The sequence below is a fragment of the Rhipicephalus sanguineus genome, chromosome 4 (assembly GCF_013339695.2).
Source record: "Rhipicephalus sanguineus isolate Rsan-2018 chromosome 4, BIME_Rsan_1.4, whole genome shotgun sequence".
In the NCBI taxonomy this organism is placed as follows: domain Eukaryota; kingdom Metazoa; phylum Arthropoda; class Arachnida; order Ixodida; family Ixodidae; genus Rhipicephalus; species Rhipicephalus sanguineus.
Window position 1 is genome coordinate 27792764 of NC_051179.1, and position 14684 is coordinate 27807447.

Here is a 14684-nt window from a genome sequence, read left to right on the forward strand (position 1 = left end):
AACAGAGAGAGAGAGAGAGAGAGAGAGACGACAAGCACATAGAGAATTACGTCTCCGGTCTGCTACAGTGCACGTAGATTGGGAAGCGAGGGGAGGGGACTAGAAAGAAGGAAGAAAGAGAATAGAACAAAAATTGTAAGGAATTTTTAACGCATTTAACAAAAACAAGAAGCGTGATGTAAGCCGGCACGAACGCACATTTAATCGGTTATCTCGCCGCACAGGCGGCAGGCATGCGAAACGACTCGCTTTTTGCACTTCCCGTTCCGCGCATTTTCTCCCTTGCACGATGCGGCTACGGCAGCGCATAGTTTCACGTATGTGTTCGCCGACCCGCTGCACTGGGCAAACCACGTGCAGTATACCGACAGGTTTGGTTGTGGTGCCGCGTACACTGAACGTTCGCATTAAGGGGGAAAAAAAAAAGGAACGCCCAGCAGAACGTAATGAGTAGATGCGGTTGCAGCGTCGTTCCATGAGCCGTCGTTCCCCTTTAGTATGCAGAATAGCATGTATTCAGGTACCTACATGCACGCGCACATTCAATGCAGTCTCGCTCTCATTTCTTACTATTAAATAGCCGCCGCGGTGACCCAATGGTTACGGTGCTCGGCTGCTGACGAATGACGCGGGTTCGATCCCGGCCGCGGCGTTCGCATTTCGGTGGTTGCGAAATGCTAGAGGCCCGTGTACTGCTGTGCAGTGTCAGAGCACGTTAAAGAACCTGAGGTTGTCAGAGTTATCCGTAGCCCTCCACTACGGCGTGCCTCGCAGCCATAAGTCGCTCTGGGACGTTAAACCCCGTAAAACGATTTAAACAACGACAACAATCGACGACATGTTACTGCCTAATCGCGTTGTGGACGGTGGGAAATCTTAACGGTGTTGATTAACTTAGAATAGATCAGCTATGAAATCATTTGGTGATGAAAAAAACACGAGAATGATCTTACTTCTACAGAACAAAACCTGCAACATTCATTTCGTTGACTTCGGTGTCTACATATACTGCGCAGCGCGTCAGCTTTTCTGTATTCGAGCTCGTCGCATTGGCACAAGAAGTATCGCTAACACATAAGAAACGAAAAAAAATAAGTACACGTACGCATTCCTGAACATTGGCGCTCTTTTTCGAACGCAATTCGCGGTTTCGCTTCCAAGAGCCGCAGAATGTAAAGGGTGCTGCCGCGTATAGGCTCGTGTAATATGGACCAGCAAGAGCCGCCTCCCAAATCTAAACGAATATGTGTGCTCATGGTCGTTTTTATGAGTTAGCAATGAGAGCTGTAAAGTGAAAAAAAAAAAAAATTGCACGTTTGTCTGAAGCCTGCAGCTTTGTGAATATATTTACTCGCAAAATGCCAGCACTATAACTATACTGTTGGCTTATTGATGGCCATAGGCGCAGCCAGGGGGGTTTTGCACGGACATATATAGAATAAGGTTGAGCCCTCCCCCCGAAAAAATTTCTGGCTACGCCTCTGTTGATGCTTAATGTTGACTATCGTAAGGTTAAGTCGGCAAATGTAGGTTCTAGCTGGCTAGCTGTTGACCATAAGGTTTGATAGTGTTTGTCATCAAGACATTTGAAGAGGTAATAAAATCTCGAATTTACCGCAAAAATATCTAGCAAATTTTTTCCCTCGTATTCAAGAAATCGACAGCTGCGCCTGCAGACAAATAGGTATAGAGAAACACATTACGTTGATGTTAGATAAAATCGAATAGACTGTCCCAAGAAGCGTGTTCGCACATAGAGCTCCGAGCTACAGAAGTGAGAGGTGGCCGCGTCGTGATGGACATAAAGGAATTTAACGACATAGATAAAATTTTCAAAAACGGGTATTTTATATGAAAGCCAGGTCCCACCGGGGCGCAAAGTTCTGGAACGAGCGATAACAACTTTGAAAATACCCTGCAAAAGCCAAACCCCAAGCATCAGAACTCTGAAGAATTCAGTGTGTGAACACTCCTTGTGTATACACAGGTGCGCGTACCGCCGTCGGCATGGCATGTGCTGCGTTTCATAACTTTGCTCGACAAGTCGAGAGGAAACAGCAGGTGCAGCGCTGAACTGCCCGGTATGTAACCAGCAGATAAACGGGATCAAGCACTCGATTTTTCTCTTTTTGATTTGTTCAGTTCTTTTCCTAATCTTTTGTACGTAGCACCGAATGCTTGCGAAATATAGCGAAGACGCGATGGGCTATATATCGAGGTGTTCCCTCAAGATAAATTTATCGCGAGAAGTATAGGAATGAGCCACTGACCAACATTTTTCTTATTGGCAATGTTTTCCGATTCCTCACTCAGTTACGTGACGCTACCAGCATTGGTTAGTACTGGCTAAGAAGAGAGAAGAAATAATAGAGAAGGAAAGGCAGGGAGGTTAACCAGTATAGGACAACCGGTTTGCTACCCTACACATGGGGACAGGGTGGGGGAGATTAAAGATGAAGAGGAAAGAGAGATAGAAAGATAGCACATGACACTGCACACACAGAATCAGTCGGTCACTCTTGCGTGGTACGCGACATTTCTGTCACAGCCGCTTGTCCAAGTTCTCTTAAAAACCTCAGCAGTGCCTTCGTCGCCTTCAGCTGTGATGTCTTAGTACTGGCTAAATTATGTCTAATGGCGGATAACGCTGGTTTGTCCTTACTAATGTTGCGTATCTTTAATAAATTTTACTTTGTCAATCAGGAATTGGGAATGTAAGTATCGTTGCAAATCGACCTCAACGGCAAGGTACAAGTACCGAGCTGCCATAGCAGCGTTTTCCATCGTTCATTCCTGCCCAAGACAGCATCGGAATTAAACCGGCTCTCCGCCTCGGTCGCCAGCAATCTTGATCATACATGTTTTCAAGCTGCTGTATCTAATGTCCTATGATATATATAAATCGCTCCTCTGCCTAACGCCATCAGGCATTGATAGTACTCTTGATTAACTATTTAAGTAAATAAATGCTGGCTAATAATAGCCAAATGATTGTCAATGTTTTTATCTGGCTGTTATAACAGCAATATTATCTTCTTTCTTTTTTTTTATTTTTTTATTTATTTATTTATTTATTTATTTATTTATTTATTTATTTATTTATTTATTTGATAACGTCCCCTGAAAGCAGTGTCAGCGGCTCTTCTGAGAAGCGGCTTAGCCAGGGTGGTGGTGGTTTGAGGGCTTAAATCACCTCCCGAAAGAAATTTACGTCTACGCTCATGCTTCTGAGGGGATGTCCCATGCTGCAGCCTTGCTGCCTTAAATTGTCAAGTGTCAAACGGCCCCGTCATGACTGACGGACATTACGTCAAGCCACTGAACACACGAAAGTGACCTGCTGGTTCTTCCTTATTTGCTTGTTTGTAGTGCTCCCAAAGTAAATCTTACCCTGATACTACTCGAACTTGTCACACAGGCTTACGTACTATGGAGTGGGTTCGCGAGGTCGAGCTTGATCTTCTCTATACGAAGGGGCAAAAAACAAGCCCAGCGTTTCTTCTTTTTTTTTCTTCTTTGTCAGTAGTCGTCTCTATAGCTCTGCGGCTAGCTGCGAAGTTGTTTGTTTTTTGTGTCCACTCGGAGCCTGATAAAAGCGTGGTGGGAGCCCACACAACGCCGTGTGCTTTAGATAAGCCCCGATGACCTTATATGCGTGCGACAGAGAGATTTCCTGCGGCACTGCTGGGTGCATTCGAATAGCTTTTATGCACCAACAGGTGTCCCGCATGCAGGGGGAAGCCCTCGTTTCTTGTAGATAGACTGATGTTACAACTTGTGTTTTGTTGTAACGCGGCAAAGACAAAGGACACCTAGACACAAATAATATTAATTCTTGAGGTTTTCGTCAGAAAACCACGATGATGATTCTGAGAGACGCCGTAGGGGAGGGCTCCGGAAATTCCACCCGGGTTTCTTTAACGTGCACCTAAATCTAAGCACACTGTTCTCCAGCATTTCGCCTCTGTTGAAATACAATCACGCAACCTTCGGGTCATGCATCATAACCATTGTGGCTATGGTGTGTGACTGCTGACCCGAAGGTCGCGGGATCGAATCCCGACCGCCGCGGCCGAATTTTGAACACACACCACACACACACACACACACACACACACCACACACACACACACACCACACACACACACACACACACACACACAACCACACACACACACACACACACACCACACACCCACACGCACACACACGCACACACCACACACACACACCGCACACACACGCCACACACACACACGCACACACACACACACACACACACACACCACACACACACACACACACACACGCACACACACGCACACACACACACACGCACACACACACCACACACACACACACACACACACACACACACACACACACACGCACACACACACACACACACACCACAACACACACACACACGCACACACACACACACACACACACCACACACACACAGACACACACACACACACACACACACGCGCGCGCGCGCGCGCGGTTTGTAGACGCTTTTCTGTCAAATGCATGTCTGGTTCATACAGACGGTATGTGGTGTCAACCCACTTTGTGTCGAGTTACAGCAGACTCTACGCGAACGAAATTTCTCCTCCATTAACAGTGTATCTACGTCACCAAGGGAGTAATGCCACATGAAATCGGACGGAAAAGCCCCGCTTTCGAGGTACAGTCTTTTCTAAAGAAACCTCCACACAAAGCATTCGTATAGAGGCGCTTCCGCCAGGGGTTCGCTGATGGCTTTCTGGGAAACTTGTCTGGCTTACATCTACAAGCTGAGCACGGCAGTCTGATTGTTTATACAGCGAGAGGTCTTTCCACTTAACGAGGCGGCGCTCTCCAGGCGGGAAGTGGAGGCCCAACACGTTTTTGATGTTCTCTGAATTGCATTTCGGGCAGCGGAAACCTTCCGCTGCAGCAGCGGTCGGTAGATACCCGTCGCCGATACACGCACGCGGCCTTCCAGTACTTATGATCTGCAAGGACGCCTAAGAAACTGGCAGGATCTCAGATTATTCGGGTTCAGACAAACGATAAATCACTGAACTCCTTATATACAGGAGGCCTGCGCGAACGAAGTCGGTGACAAATTGTCACCTTCGACGACATATACTCTTCCTCGTTCGACACCACCCAGTTGAACTCGTCCCTAAGAAAGAACTCCTCGTATACATACATACACGCACATAAACAGGCACACATAACCCCACACACATAAACACATAGATAGATAGATAGATAGATAGATAGATAGATAGATAGATAGATAGATAGATAGATAGATAGATAGATAGATAGATAGATAGATAGATAGATAGATAGATAGATAGATAGATAGATAGATAGATAGATAGATAGATAGATAGATAGATAGATAGATAGATAGATAGATAGATAGATAGATAGATAGATAGATAGATAGATAGATTTAGTCTGTAGTACCTTTACAAGCAGCGTAACGCAATGGAACGTTGTGGAAATTGGTACCCACGCCTTGGGTTCCATGGGTACGCGCTCTATTTCCGAAAAATAACGCGCTCTCGCAAAAGGTTTTCCTTTGATGCATGCGCGGTGGTGACAACCTCAGGTAACTGCGTATGCAAATCTGTGCAAGGGTACCCCATTCTAATGCTGCCTAGAAGGAACGTAGCCAGAACTTTCTCATTTCTATCGGGGAGGGGCGGTGGGAGCAGGGGGTTCAACTACGTTGTATGTATGCTGGTGCGTGCACTTGCACGTGTTCGTGTATATATGTATACATGCAAAACTGAAAATTTTAGTGGTGGGTGAGGGGTGTTTGAGCCCCCCTCGTCGCTGCCCCCCCCCCCCCCCCCTTGGCTGAATGCTCTGCGTCCACTCGTTGCCACACGCGCCACCGTGTCTTCGGGACAATGCCGTAGCACACACAAAATACACAAGACAGTTATGTAGGAAGTGGGAAAAAAAAAAAAAACGCTTAGCTCCCGACTGTTTTATTGCCTTCAGAAGTCGCCACCTCGCTCAACTTTCACTTCTACCGCCATGTCTTGTTTGTTTAGCACTCCTTCACCTTGTCCATCCATCCCCCCATTTGCGGGGGTCTCGTGGTAAGCACAGACGTTATGCGTCAAAGGGGGGGGGGGAGTGTTTCCTATCAACCGAGCCACCTTCCCACGGTCTCGATGCGCGCATTGGGTGTCACTATATGCCCAGAACGCGCACCCATATAGCATGAACAAACGGTTGGAATGCTCGTACTGGCTTGCTCGCATCGTCATAGAGCTGATCGCATTCGGAAGCTATTGTTTCTCCTTTGTGTTCTTGAAAACAACGTGCAGTGAGACGAGAGCTGCGCCTCCAAGAAGGTTATCGATATCAGTAACACGTGTCAAACGTATATGCAGATATACGATGCAGTCGACGGTTCTGATATCCTTGACTCGTAACAAGACGTGATTCATCGACGCTTCTCATTAATCGACAGGCTGAAGAACACGATTCTTTCTCTCTCTTTTCTTTTTAGCGGTGTTCCAGCCGGAACCCAGACCGGAGCGCCAAAAAATATTGTCGAGCTAATATCAAATGTATAGTCTGTAGGCTAATATTTGTACGCTAATACGTGGTGAAGTACTAGTAAGTCATGTACGCTAGTAAGTGGTGAAGCGGCTTACTTCGCTAAAAATCTAAAAAAAAGAATGAATAATATTTATAGGCTAATATCAAAAGAAAACAATCTTGTGAAAAAACACATGTTAATGCAGAGAGATGGATGAATGAAAACGATTAAAGGCAAAGTGGACTAGATTTAGCTGAAAAAGTAATAAAACGAGACAAGTTTCTGCAAGACCAGGTCTTAATTTTGCAAACCCCATCATATCTGTTAGACAAAGTATTGAGTGGCCTTGCAAACTGTTGGCGCCCAAGAGTAGAGATATGTTTATGGGCAGTCGATTTTTAAAGGTACGAGTCAAATAAAGTCCACGACGACTAATAAGGGACGGCTATTTAACGGCACCTTCTTCATTAATGAGAAGCGTTTTCACATATTGGGGGGTTTTACGTGTGAAAATAACGGTTTTGATTACGAGGCACGCCGTAGTGTATGGCATACTCGGGATTAATATAGTGACCACCTGGGGTTCACTAATGCTCAACCTAAACCGAGGTACACGGCCGTTTTCTAGCCCTTCGTCCCCATCGAAGTGCGGCCGATATGGCCGGAAATCGAACCCGGGTCCTGGAGCTTACAGCAATAATTGAGCCGCTAAAGTACCCATTATAAAAACAGCGCAGAGAGAGAGAGAGAGAAACAACTTTAGTGACAGCACAGCGAGGTCGTTGAACTTAGCTTGCCGGTGGTTCGAATGGTGGTGGCAAGTAGCTCGCCACGACTTTTTCGGCCCAGTTAATAACTTCTGTCTGAATACGTTGGTCATTTGATGACAGGAGTGACTCCCACGCCTCTAGAAAGGAAGCTGGCAGTATTGCTTTTGGAGGCGGGTTTCCCTCGCATTCCCAAACAATGCGATTTTGGGTAGCCTTCAGAGAGCCGCAATGTCGGTAGTGCGGTTGAATCGCTTCTGGGTAAATTTTAGACAGCCGATGGGGGCTCAGCAACACGAGGACAGACTGAAAGAAACAACGGGACGGGCGCAAACCAACTTGCCCGAATTTCCGTTCTAAGAGAACGGAAATAAGAGAAACCAACACGGTGGGTCGCGAAGCATTTTATGGGTAGTCATTTAAATCGGCATTTCTTCGGGTCATTTCTCGGTCAGCATTAAAAATAAGGAAGCAATAACCAGTATGCTATCCTACGCTGGAGAAAGGGATGGAGGGATGGAAGATTAACAAAATGATAAAAGAGTTTCCAAGATGTAATTAAGAAGAAAAAAACTCTAGTGATGTAAAAGGGCATGAAAATTGCCATATTAAATTATATAACGAATACGAAATGGACACTAAAATTATTTATTTTTGGTAAGAAAAAAAGTAAAAGCCGTCATTAAGAAACCGTTCCGGACATCAAAATGATGCCGCACCAGGACACAAGAACGCCTCCAAGTGCACATGAACAGTTGGCCAATGACGGCTACTTTTAGCTAGTGTTGTCTCGCATTGGCTATGTGCTCTATGTCAATCTAATAGATAATACTACGTCCACTACGATGCGTGTCCGTCACTACACATAATTCTTCGCACAGTACAGCAGTTCCCCTTAGGGAACTCCTCCGCAAATTTTTATCTTTGACGCGACGGTTCAAGCAAGAGTTATCGAACCCATTTATGCCCATCCTAGCGTGGTGCATTCCGGAAACACATACGTGCATACGTAACGTAGGAAGCATCGCTTTCCAATCGGTGTCGCGTTACCCAAGCGGGCACCCGTTATAATTCCTTTCCATACACGTATTCCTCAAGCTAGTCGCGGGCCAGGGAATCGGAGAACGAAGGGGGCGCGGCTGGGAATATCTAGGTGGCTGCATCAGGGAGCTCAGCCGACTGTGACGCGAATGTCGGTCGTTCGAAGCACGCGGTGAGCAAGCCCGAATGACATTTCGAGCGCGCGCACGTACCCAACGCGAGAAAACACGGTCGCACGTGGCAAGGCGTTAATGAGGAACAGGGGCGTAGCCAAGGGGGGGGGTTCAACCCCCCCCCCCCCGGAAATTTTTTCAATTTTGCTTGCGTATATAGGCACGCACACATACAAACGCACGCACGAACATACATAAGTATGGTTGAACCCCCCCCACCCCCCCCCCCCCGAAAAAAATTTCTGGCTACGCCCCTGATGAGGAACACACTTTACGTGCCACAACGAAAAACGCTGGCTTCAACGCTGGCAGGAATCGGTGTGGCAACACTAAGTGAAAATAGTACTTTGTCAGCAATGTGCGATGAGACACTGCCAACAACTGCTACATGGACAGTTATAGATTTTCTTAAGAGCACACGACTGCAGCGAAACCTCTGTGTTACGTAGTTATTGTATATATGCATCACTTCTCCCTCTCCCCATCATCACCCTTCATCATTCCTTTTTTCCCCTTTCCCTTTTCCCCTATGCAGAGTCGCAGGCTACAATGCGCAAGCTCAGGCCGACCTCTCTGTCTTCTCTTAATAAACTCACTCACTCTCTGACAAATATACTTGCGTTTGCTTTATGCCACTGCAGCACGTCGAAATTATCGGAACAAGCCTGGACAGTTCCATGCAGCTCTGACCGGCTCCGGCCGCTTCAACACTCGGCCTACGGCAGTACGTGTCTAATCAAACCAGTCGGAATGAGTCAGCAAAGTCGTTGGCGCTGTGTACTCGAGCGCACGGCAAAATATCTGTCACTTCGTGCAAGGGACGTATGCAGTACGTCCGCGTGTTTTTTTATGCTGTATACACACCTGCACGATGCGCGCGGCTGGTTTGGTCGGTGGCCGTATAAGGTGGCGGGGCACGGCCGTAAAGAAGGATGCGTGGATATGGGTAACGGCTTGTTTACCCGATAAAAAGAAACGTAGCTGCTATGCAAGGCGTACGTACGACGTGGCGATGGAATTCTACCTTTGTCTCCAAGGGAGGGTTCCTGCGTCTCGGAGAGACCGCGGGCGAATTTGTATGAACTTTTTCATTTGCGACAGTTATTTGCCGTTAGCCGGCATATAACAAGTGGCATATAGACTCTTACAAACAGTACTAGGGGGAAAATGATTTTTAAATAAAATAACGGGAGATTAAGAGAAAAGTGCGCCCTGCAAGTCTCTCTCAGAGGAGGACACCTCAGCAGTGGTTCACAAGGGAAGGGATAAGGAGGGATTAAAAGAGAGTAGAGAGGAAAGACGGAGAGCGGTTAGGGGGGATCGCGGACGACGAACCGTCAAGCGTGAGCTCCCCCGAGCGACTCACCAGTACTATGGCATAAGAACTTTCTTTGTACATATAACCCAAGAGCATACCAGAGCTGCCTAACCACCACTGTACCATCAGTCATCATTCCTGCTCAGTTAAATGCTGGATTCTCTGTAGTGCTCTGTAGTGCTGGCGTATAGAGAGTCCTGACAGTTCCTCGGACCTCCGAACGAAGCAATATGTCGGCAGTGAAGGAGATCAAGCCAGAACGCTATGTGCAATCAAAGCTCCTCAGACTAAAGCTTTTCCTGATCTGGTCATGTCAAGAGGGCTTCCGGTTGAACGCAGTTTAAGTTAATGGTGTAGTTAAAATAAAGAGAAAACGGAATCATCAGCTAGTGCACGATATGGTCAGATTGGATTAGTTATACAGGTCAGATTGGAATAGCGACTCGACGGCGCTTAACAACGACAATATACATGCACGATGGTGTTGTATAAGAAATTTGCATGAGGACATTAATGTGTTGAACAAGTGTCAGTGCCTCAAAAGTAAAAAAAAAAGAAAGGGGGAAAGAAGCCAGAGAAAAGTGTTTAAATAGTCGACGTCAGGATATCCTTCTTTACAAGGTTCGTTGGCACAAACGTATACGAAGAGCATTCGACTACTCGCACGATTAGGGAAGTGTTTAAACGTTTGCGCGTTCAGTCTGGGTGCACGGTAGCGAGGCACGTAACACAATAAAAGAAACAGCACGGCGGAGTGAAATCGAATTGAAGTTATTCAAGGATTAATCTCGCTAATGTTCGGCGAACTTTGTTACACACGTCTAGTTCAATATGACAGCTTGCCCGCGCGCCCGGCACGCGTTGCGTAGGGCGCGCGCGAGACAGGATATACGAAGGAAGGTCAAATAGGAGAGAACAATAATATGGTCTCGAGAAGGACGGGAACGCTGGCGCAACTGCGTCGCCCATATACTCGCCGGCTGGCTTTATCTGTTTCGTCCGCAGTCCCTTTCTTTGCATACACGCATCTCTCTGCACGGATGCGAGCTTTTATGCTCACAAACTGCATACCCTTCTTGCTACTCTGCTACATCCATGACTCTTATGAATCGCACAAAGATGACAGATTGTCAGTGGCAGTAGCGTAGCCAGAAATTTTTTTCATGGGGCGGGGGGTCAACCATATTTTATGTATGTTCGTGCGCGTTTGTATGTGTGCGTGTATATACGCATGCAAATATGAAAATTTCAACCCCCCCTCCCCTCCCCCTTGGCTACGAGATCCATGGATGTTTGTAGTGCTGACAAGTTGTTGGAGTAGGAGCGACGATGCTGGAACGACCAGTCATCGCACAAAGCTGTGTTCTAGTGAGACGTTCTTCATTCGCTCGACAGCCAGGGTATTGTTTCAGCGCAAAAACGTATCCGTTACTTTGCTTATCACGACCAACAGCATTCGTGGCTGCGAGACACATAGTATAGATGTCAGTACTACAAGCCCTATGCAAAATGCATCGATGCCGATGCCGAAGGCAACTAACTGCACCACGAAACAAACATCCGCTGGGGCCATGGATAAGCAGGTATCGCAAATTCAGACGAAAACAACAAAAAAAAAAAAGCTGAAAGGCACAACACCGATAACGTCCGAAGAGCTAGAGGCTTACTTTATAAACAGTGTTCGACAGTTCTGACGAGCCACTGGTTTAACACGTTTCCAGAAATAGCCAGTCTTTTTAAGTAGACTATCTACTATAAGCACATTCGGGGCAAGCTCCCAGGAGATGACGTCGCATCGCTAAACGCACCAAAAACATGTAGAAAAATTGTCGCGAGCACCGTTGCCGCAGCTACTGATTTATCAGACAATAAAGCAAGGCATGTTGTTGGGCTAGTCGGTTCACAGATTCAGCAAGATTTTTAAACTGCGCGAAGAAGACAGGATCAAAACAAGAGCTGCATGCGCTTCGTGTGTGCGTCTGTGTCCTTTTTTTTCGTTCCGTCTTCATTTTGCTGCTTTGGAAATTTTGCTTATCAGATAAGTATACAGCGGTCTGCTATTCTTTTTCTCTTTTAGATGTTTTATTCACTTATATATATTCAGAATGTGCTATTCCTCGGCATCTTTTCTGGTGTTACTTCCAAGTTACTTATTTGCAGGTGGCACAGTGTAGATGTAATAATAATATCTGACATTTTACGTGCCGAAACCAAGCTATGATTATGAGGGACGCCGTAGTGGAGGGCTCCGGAAATTCAGACCATCTGGTGTTCTTTAACATGCACTGACATTGCACAGTATGTACACGGGCCTCTAGCATTTCGCCTCCATCGAAAATGCGGCCGCCGCGACCGGGATTCGATCCCGCGACCTTCGGGTCAGCAGTCGAGCTAGCCACCAGATCCGTGCTGGCAAATGTTTCGTTTAAAATTCCTTATCCTTACTTGGACAGCATAAGTAACCTGCCGATTTCTATTGAATCTATCTACTACTATTTTTTCCATAACCTGAGGCAACGTTCCAGTAAAAAGTGTCGCGTCTCTTACCTCCACCGTGAACGAAGCAGAAGTACGGGAACCTCCAGATGTTGCCCAGGCCGACGGCCTCTCGCGAACAGCCCGCCACCAGATCCAGGTAGTGAACCCAACGGGACTCCTTCACTTTCTTCTTGGGCTGCTCGGTGACGTTCTCTTCGTCCGACGACGTGTCGTAGTCGTCATCGATCGTCACCTTAGCCGTGTACTTGGGCGGCTCGATGGGCCTCAGTTCAGGCACAGAACGGGACAGCCTACGAGCCTTGCGCGTCGCCAGGTTGCTGGCTTCCTCGCCGAACGAGAAGGACCGCAGGTGGTACCGGGCGGCTTCTTCGAAACCCTTGCTGGACATGACGTCCGCGGGCGCGGGCGTCGGAGGCGCGATGGGCTGGAAGACCAGTCTGGTCGGGGTTGCCCGGTGGCTGGTCCGGGTCGCTGACCATGGTCGGGATGCCAGGTACGAGACCGGCGGACGTCGGGAACAGGATGATGGGACCTAAACCCGCGTAGCAGTCTCCGCTGCCCGGAGAGCCGTCGCCTCCTCCATTGGCGCCTGCCGTGCTGTTCGTGGGACTGTCCGAGGAGAACATGTACGGCGAAGGCATCGTCGCCGTCGGCAGGAACGGCAGCGCGACGACTTGGTCGTAGCCGCCGCCTTCGCCCGGCACTACTCCGGACACTCCGCTGAAACTGCCGCCCGAGCTTCTGCTCGGGTAGCGGAATGCGGGTAGTCTCGCCAGCAACGGCGACGGCTGCGGGCTCGAAGAGTAGAGGTGACCGACGTTGTTGTGCTGTTGCATGTTTGGAACTCCCGCGCAGGGCCTGCTGTAGCTCCGTCCCCAAAGTCGCAACCACGATTTTCGTACTGCCTCTTCTTTTTCTTATCTACTCGGTGAAAGCGATTCCGCCGACACCCCGCGATCGAAGTCGTGCGGGCATCGCCGACTCCTCCGTGAAGTCTTCAGGTCCGCGTCACTGCAGTCCTCGAGAGAGCGATCTATTCTGGACACGGTCCTCATTCAAACCGCATCGACGTTTAACGGCGCGCTGCGAACGGGACGTTGCTGCGGCCGCTGGTCTTACGACACGGCCCGGCTGAAACTTCTGAGAGGGGAAATCACCGACGGCGGCGACGACGAATGAGAAAGGCAGTCACCACTCACCCTCTTCCTCTCGCGCTCGACATACAACAAGCGTCGCAGCACCGACCGACACGCACGACCCTCCCCTACATTCGTCCGCACCCTCTCCTAGCTTCTTCGTTGTTGGGAGCAACAGGTAATAATAATCGCCGCGCGCGACTTCAAAACTGCGCCAGATGGAGGTGTTCTCTCCGACTGCGCTGTGTATGCGCGCGCGCGCGCACCTCATCTCAACAGGTGTTTGCGCGCGTACTGCTGCGTGCCGCCGACGCAGATTGCTTCGCAAAGCAGCGTTGCTGGCGCAGCGATAACGCGACGCGCGGGTCCCCTCCGTTATGTCGCCGCTGTACGCCGACAGTTGGCAGCACCCGTCAATGATGGCTTCGGCCGCTGTTCGTGATTGTGTGACTTGTGTCTCAAGATCTCCTGCCCGCCTGGATCTAACCCTTTCGTTTCTCCTTTGCTCTCTCCCAGATAACTTCTCTCTTTCTATTCTTATCTATTCTCTCTCTGTGACGCCATCTCTTCTTGGTTATCGGCACCTCTCTTCCTCTCTTCGGAGAATCCTTTCGTCTGCTTCGGCTCGTCAGCTGAGAATCGTCTGCTACGAATGCAAAAGCCCCGTATGTTTACCAAGAACGGAGGCAAAAACCATTTTCCGCGTATGCTCGCGTGCAACGCACCAGGAAGCATGCAGGCAGAGAGGGTTGCACACCGTAATACACGGTACTCAAAAGAGCCACGGAGAGCCTCCGTCATTCGGAACGGAAGGCACTCCGTATGGCAGAGCACGCGCGACGAACGTGGAAATCGCAAGGCACGCTCTTGGTGACAACTTAAAGCTCTACACGCAGAATCGCGGCACGCCTGCGCTTCAGCTAAGGCTGACAGCGAGGTCAGGATGCGGCCCGAGCGCAAGGCATCCTGGACTATAAGGACGCCTCTCCGAAGCAACATTCTAAAAATAAAGTTGTTTATTCTCTCTCTCCCTCTCGGTTTACATTTAATAAGCATCCTCTCTCTCACACACACGACGCCTTTAAATGCAATTATTTCAGTTATTTCTCCAGAATATTTGACAACAGAGCGCCCTTCTCGATTCAGTGCTATTTTCTGCTTATGCAACTTTAACGTTGAATGATTCAGTCG

The 14684-nt window shown here is 48.3% G+C and overlaps 1 protein-coding gene across 1 annotated transcript in view; it reads right to left on the bottom strand.

The window, feature by feature from the left end:
* LOC119389686 (sodium- and chloride-dependent GABA transporter ine-like) overlaps positions 1–14684 on the bottom strand; it is a 272940-nt gene that overhangs the window by 68422 nt on the left and 189834 nt on the right. The window contains 2 exon segments of the mRNA XM_037657048.2: positions 12406–12805; positions 12807–13215. Of these exon segments, the coding sequence (XP_037512976.1) occupies positions 12406–12805; positions 12807–13193 (787 nt within the window). The 5' untranslated portion in view covers positions 13194–13215.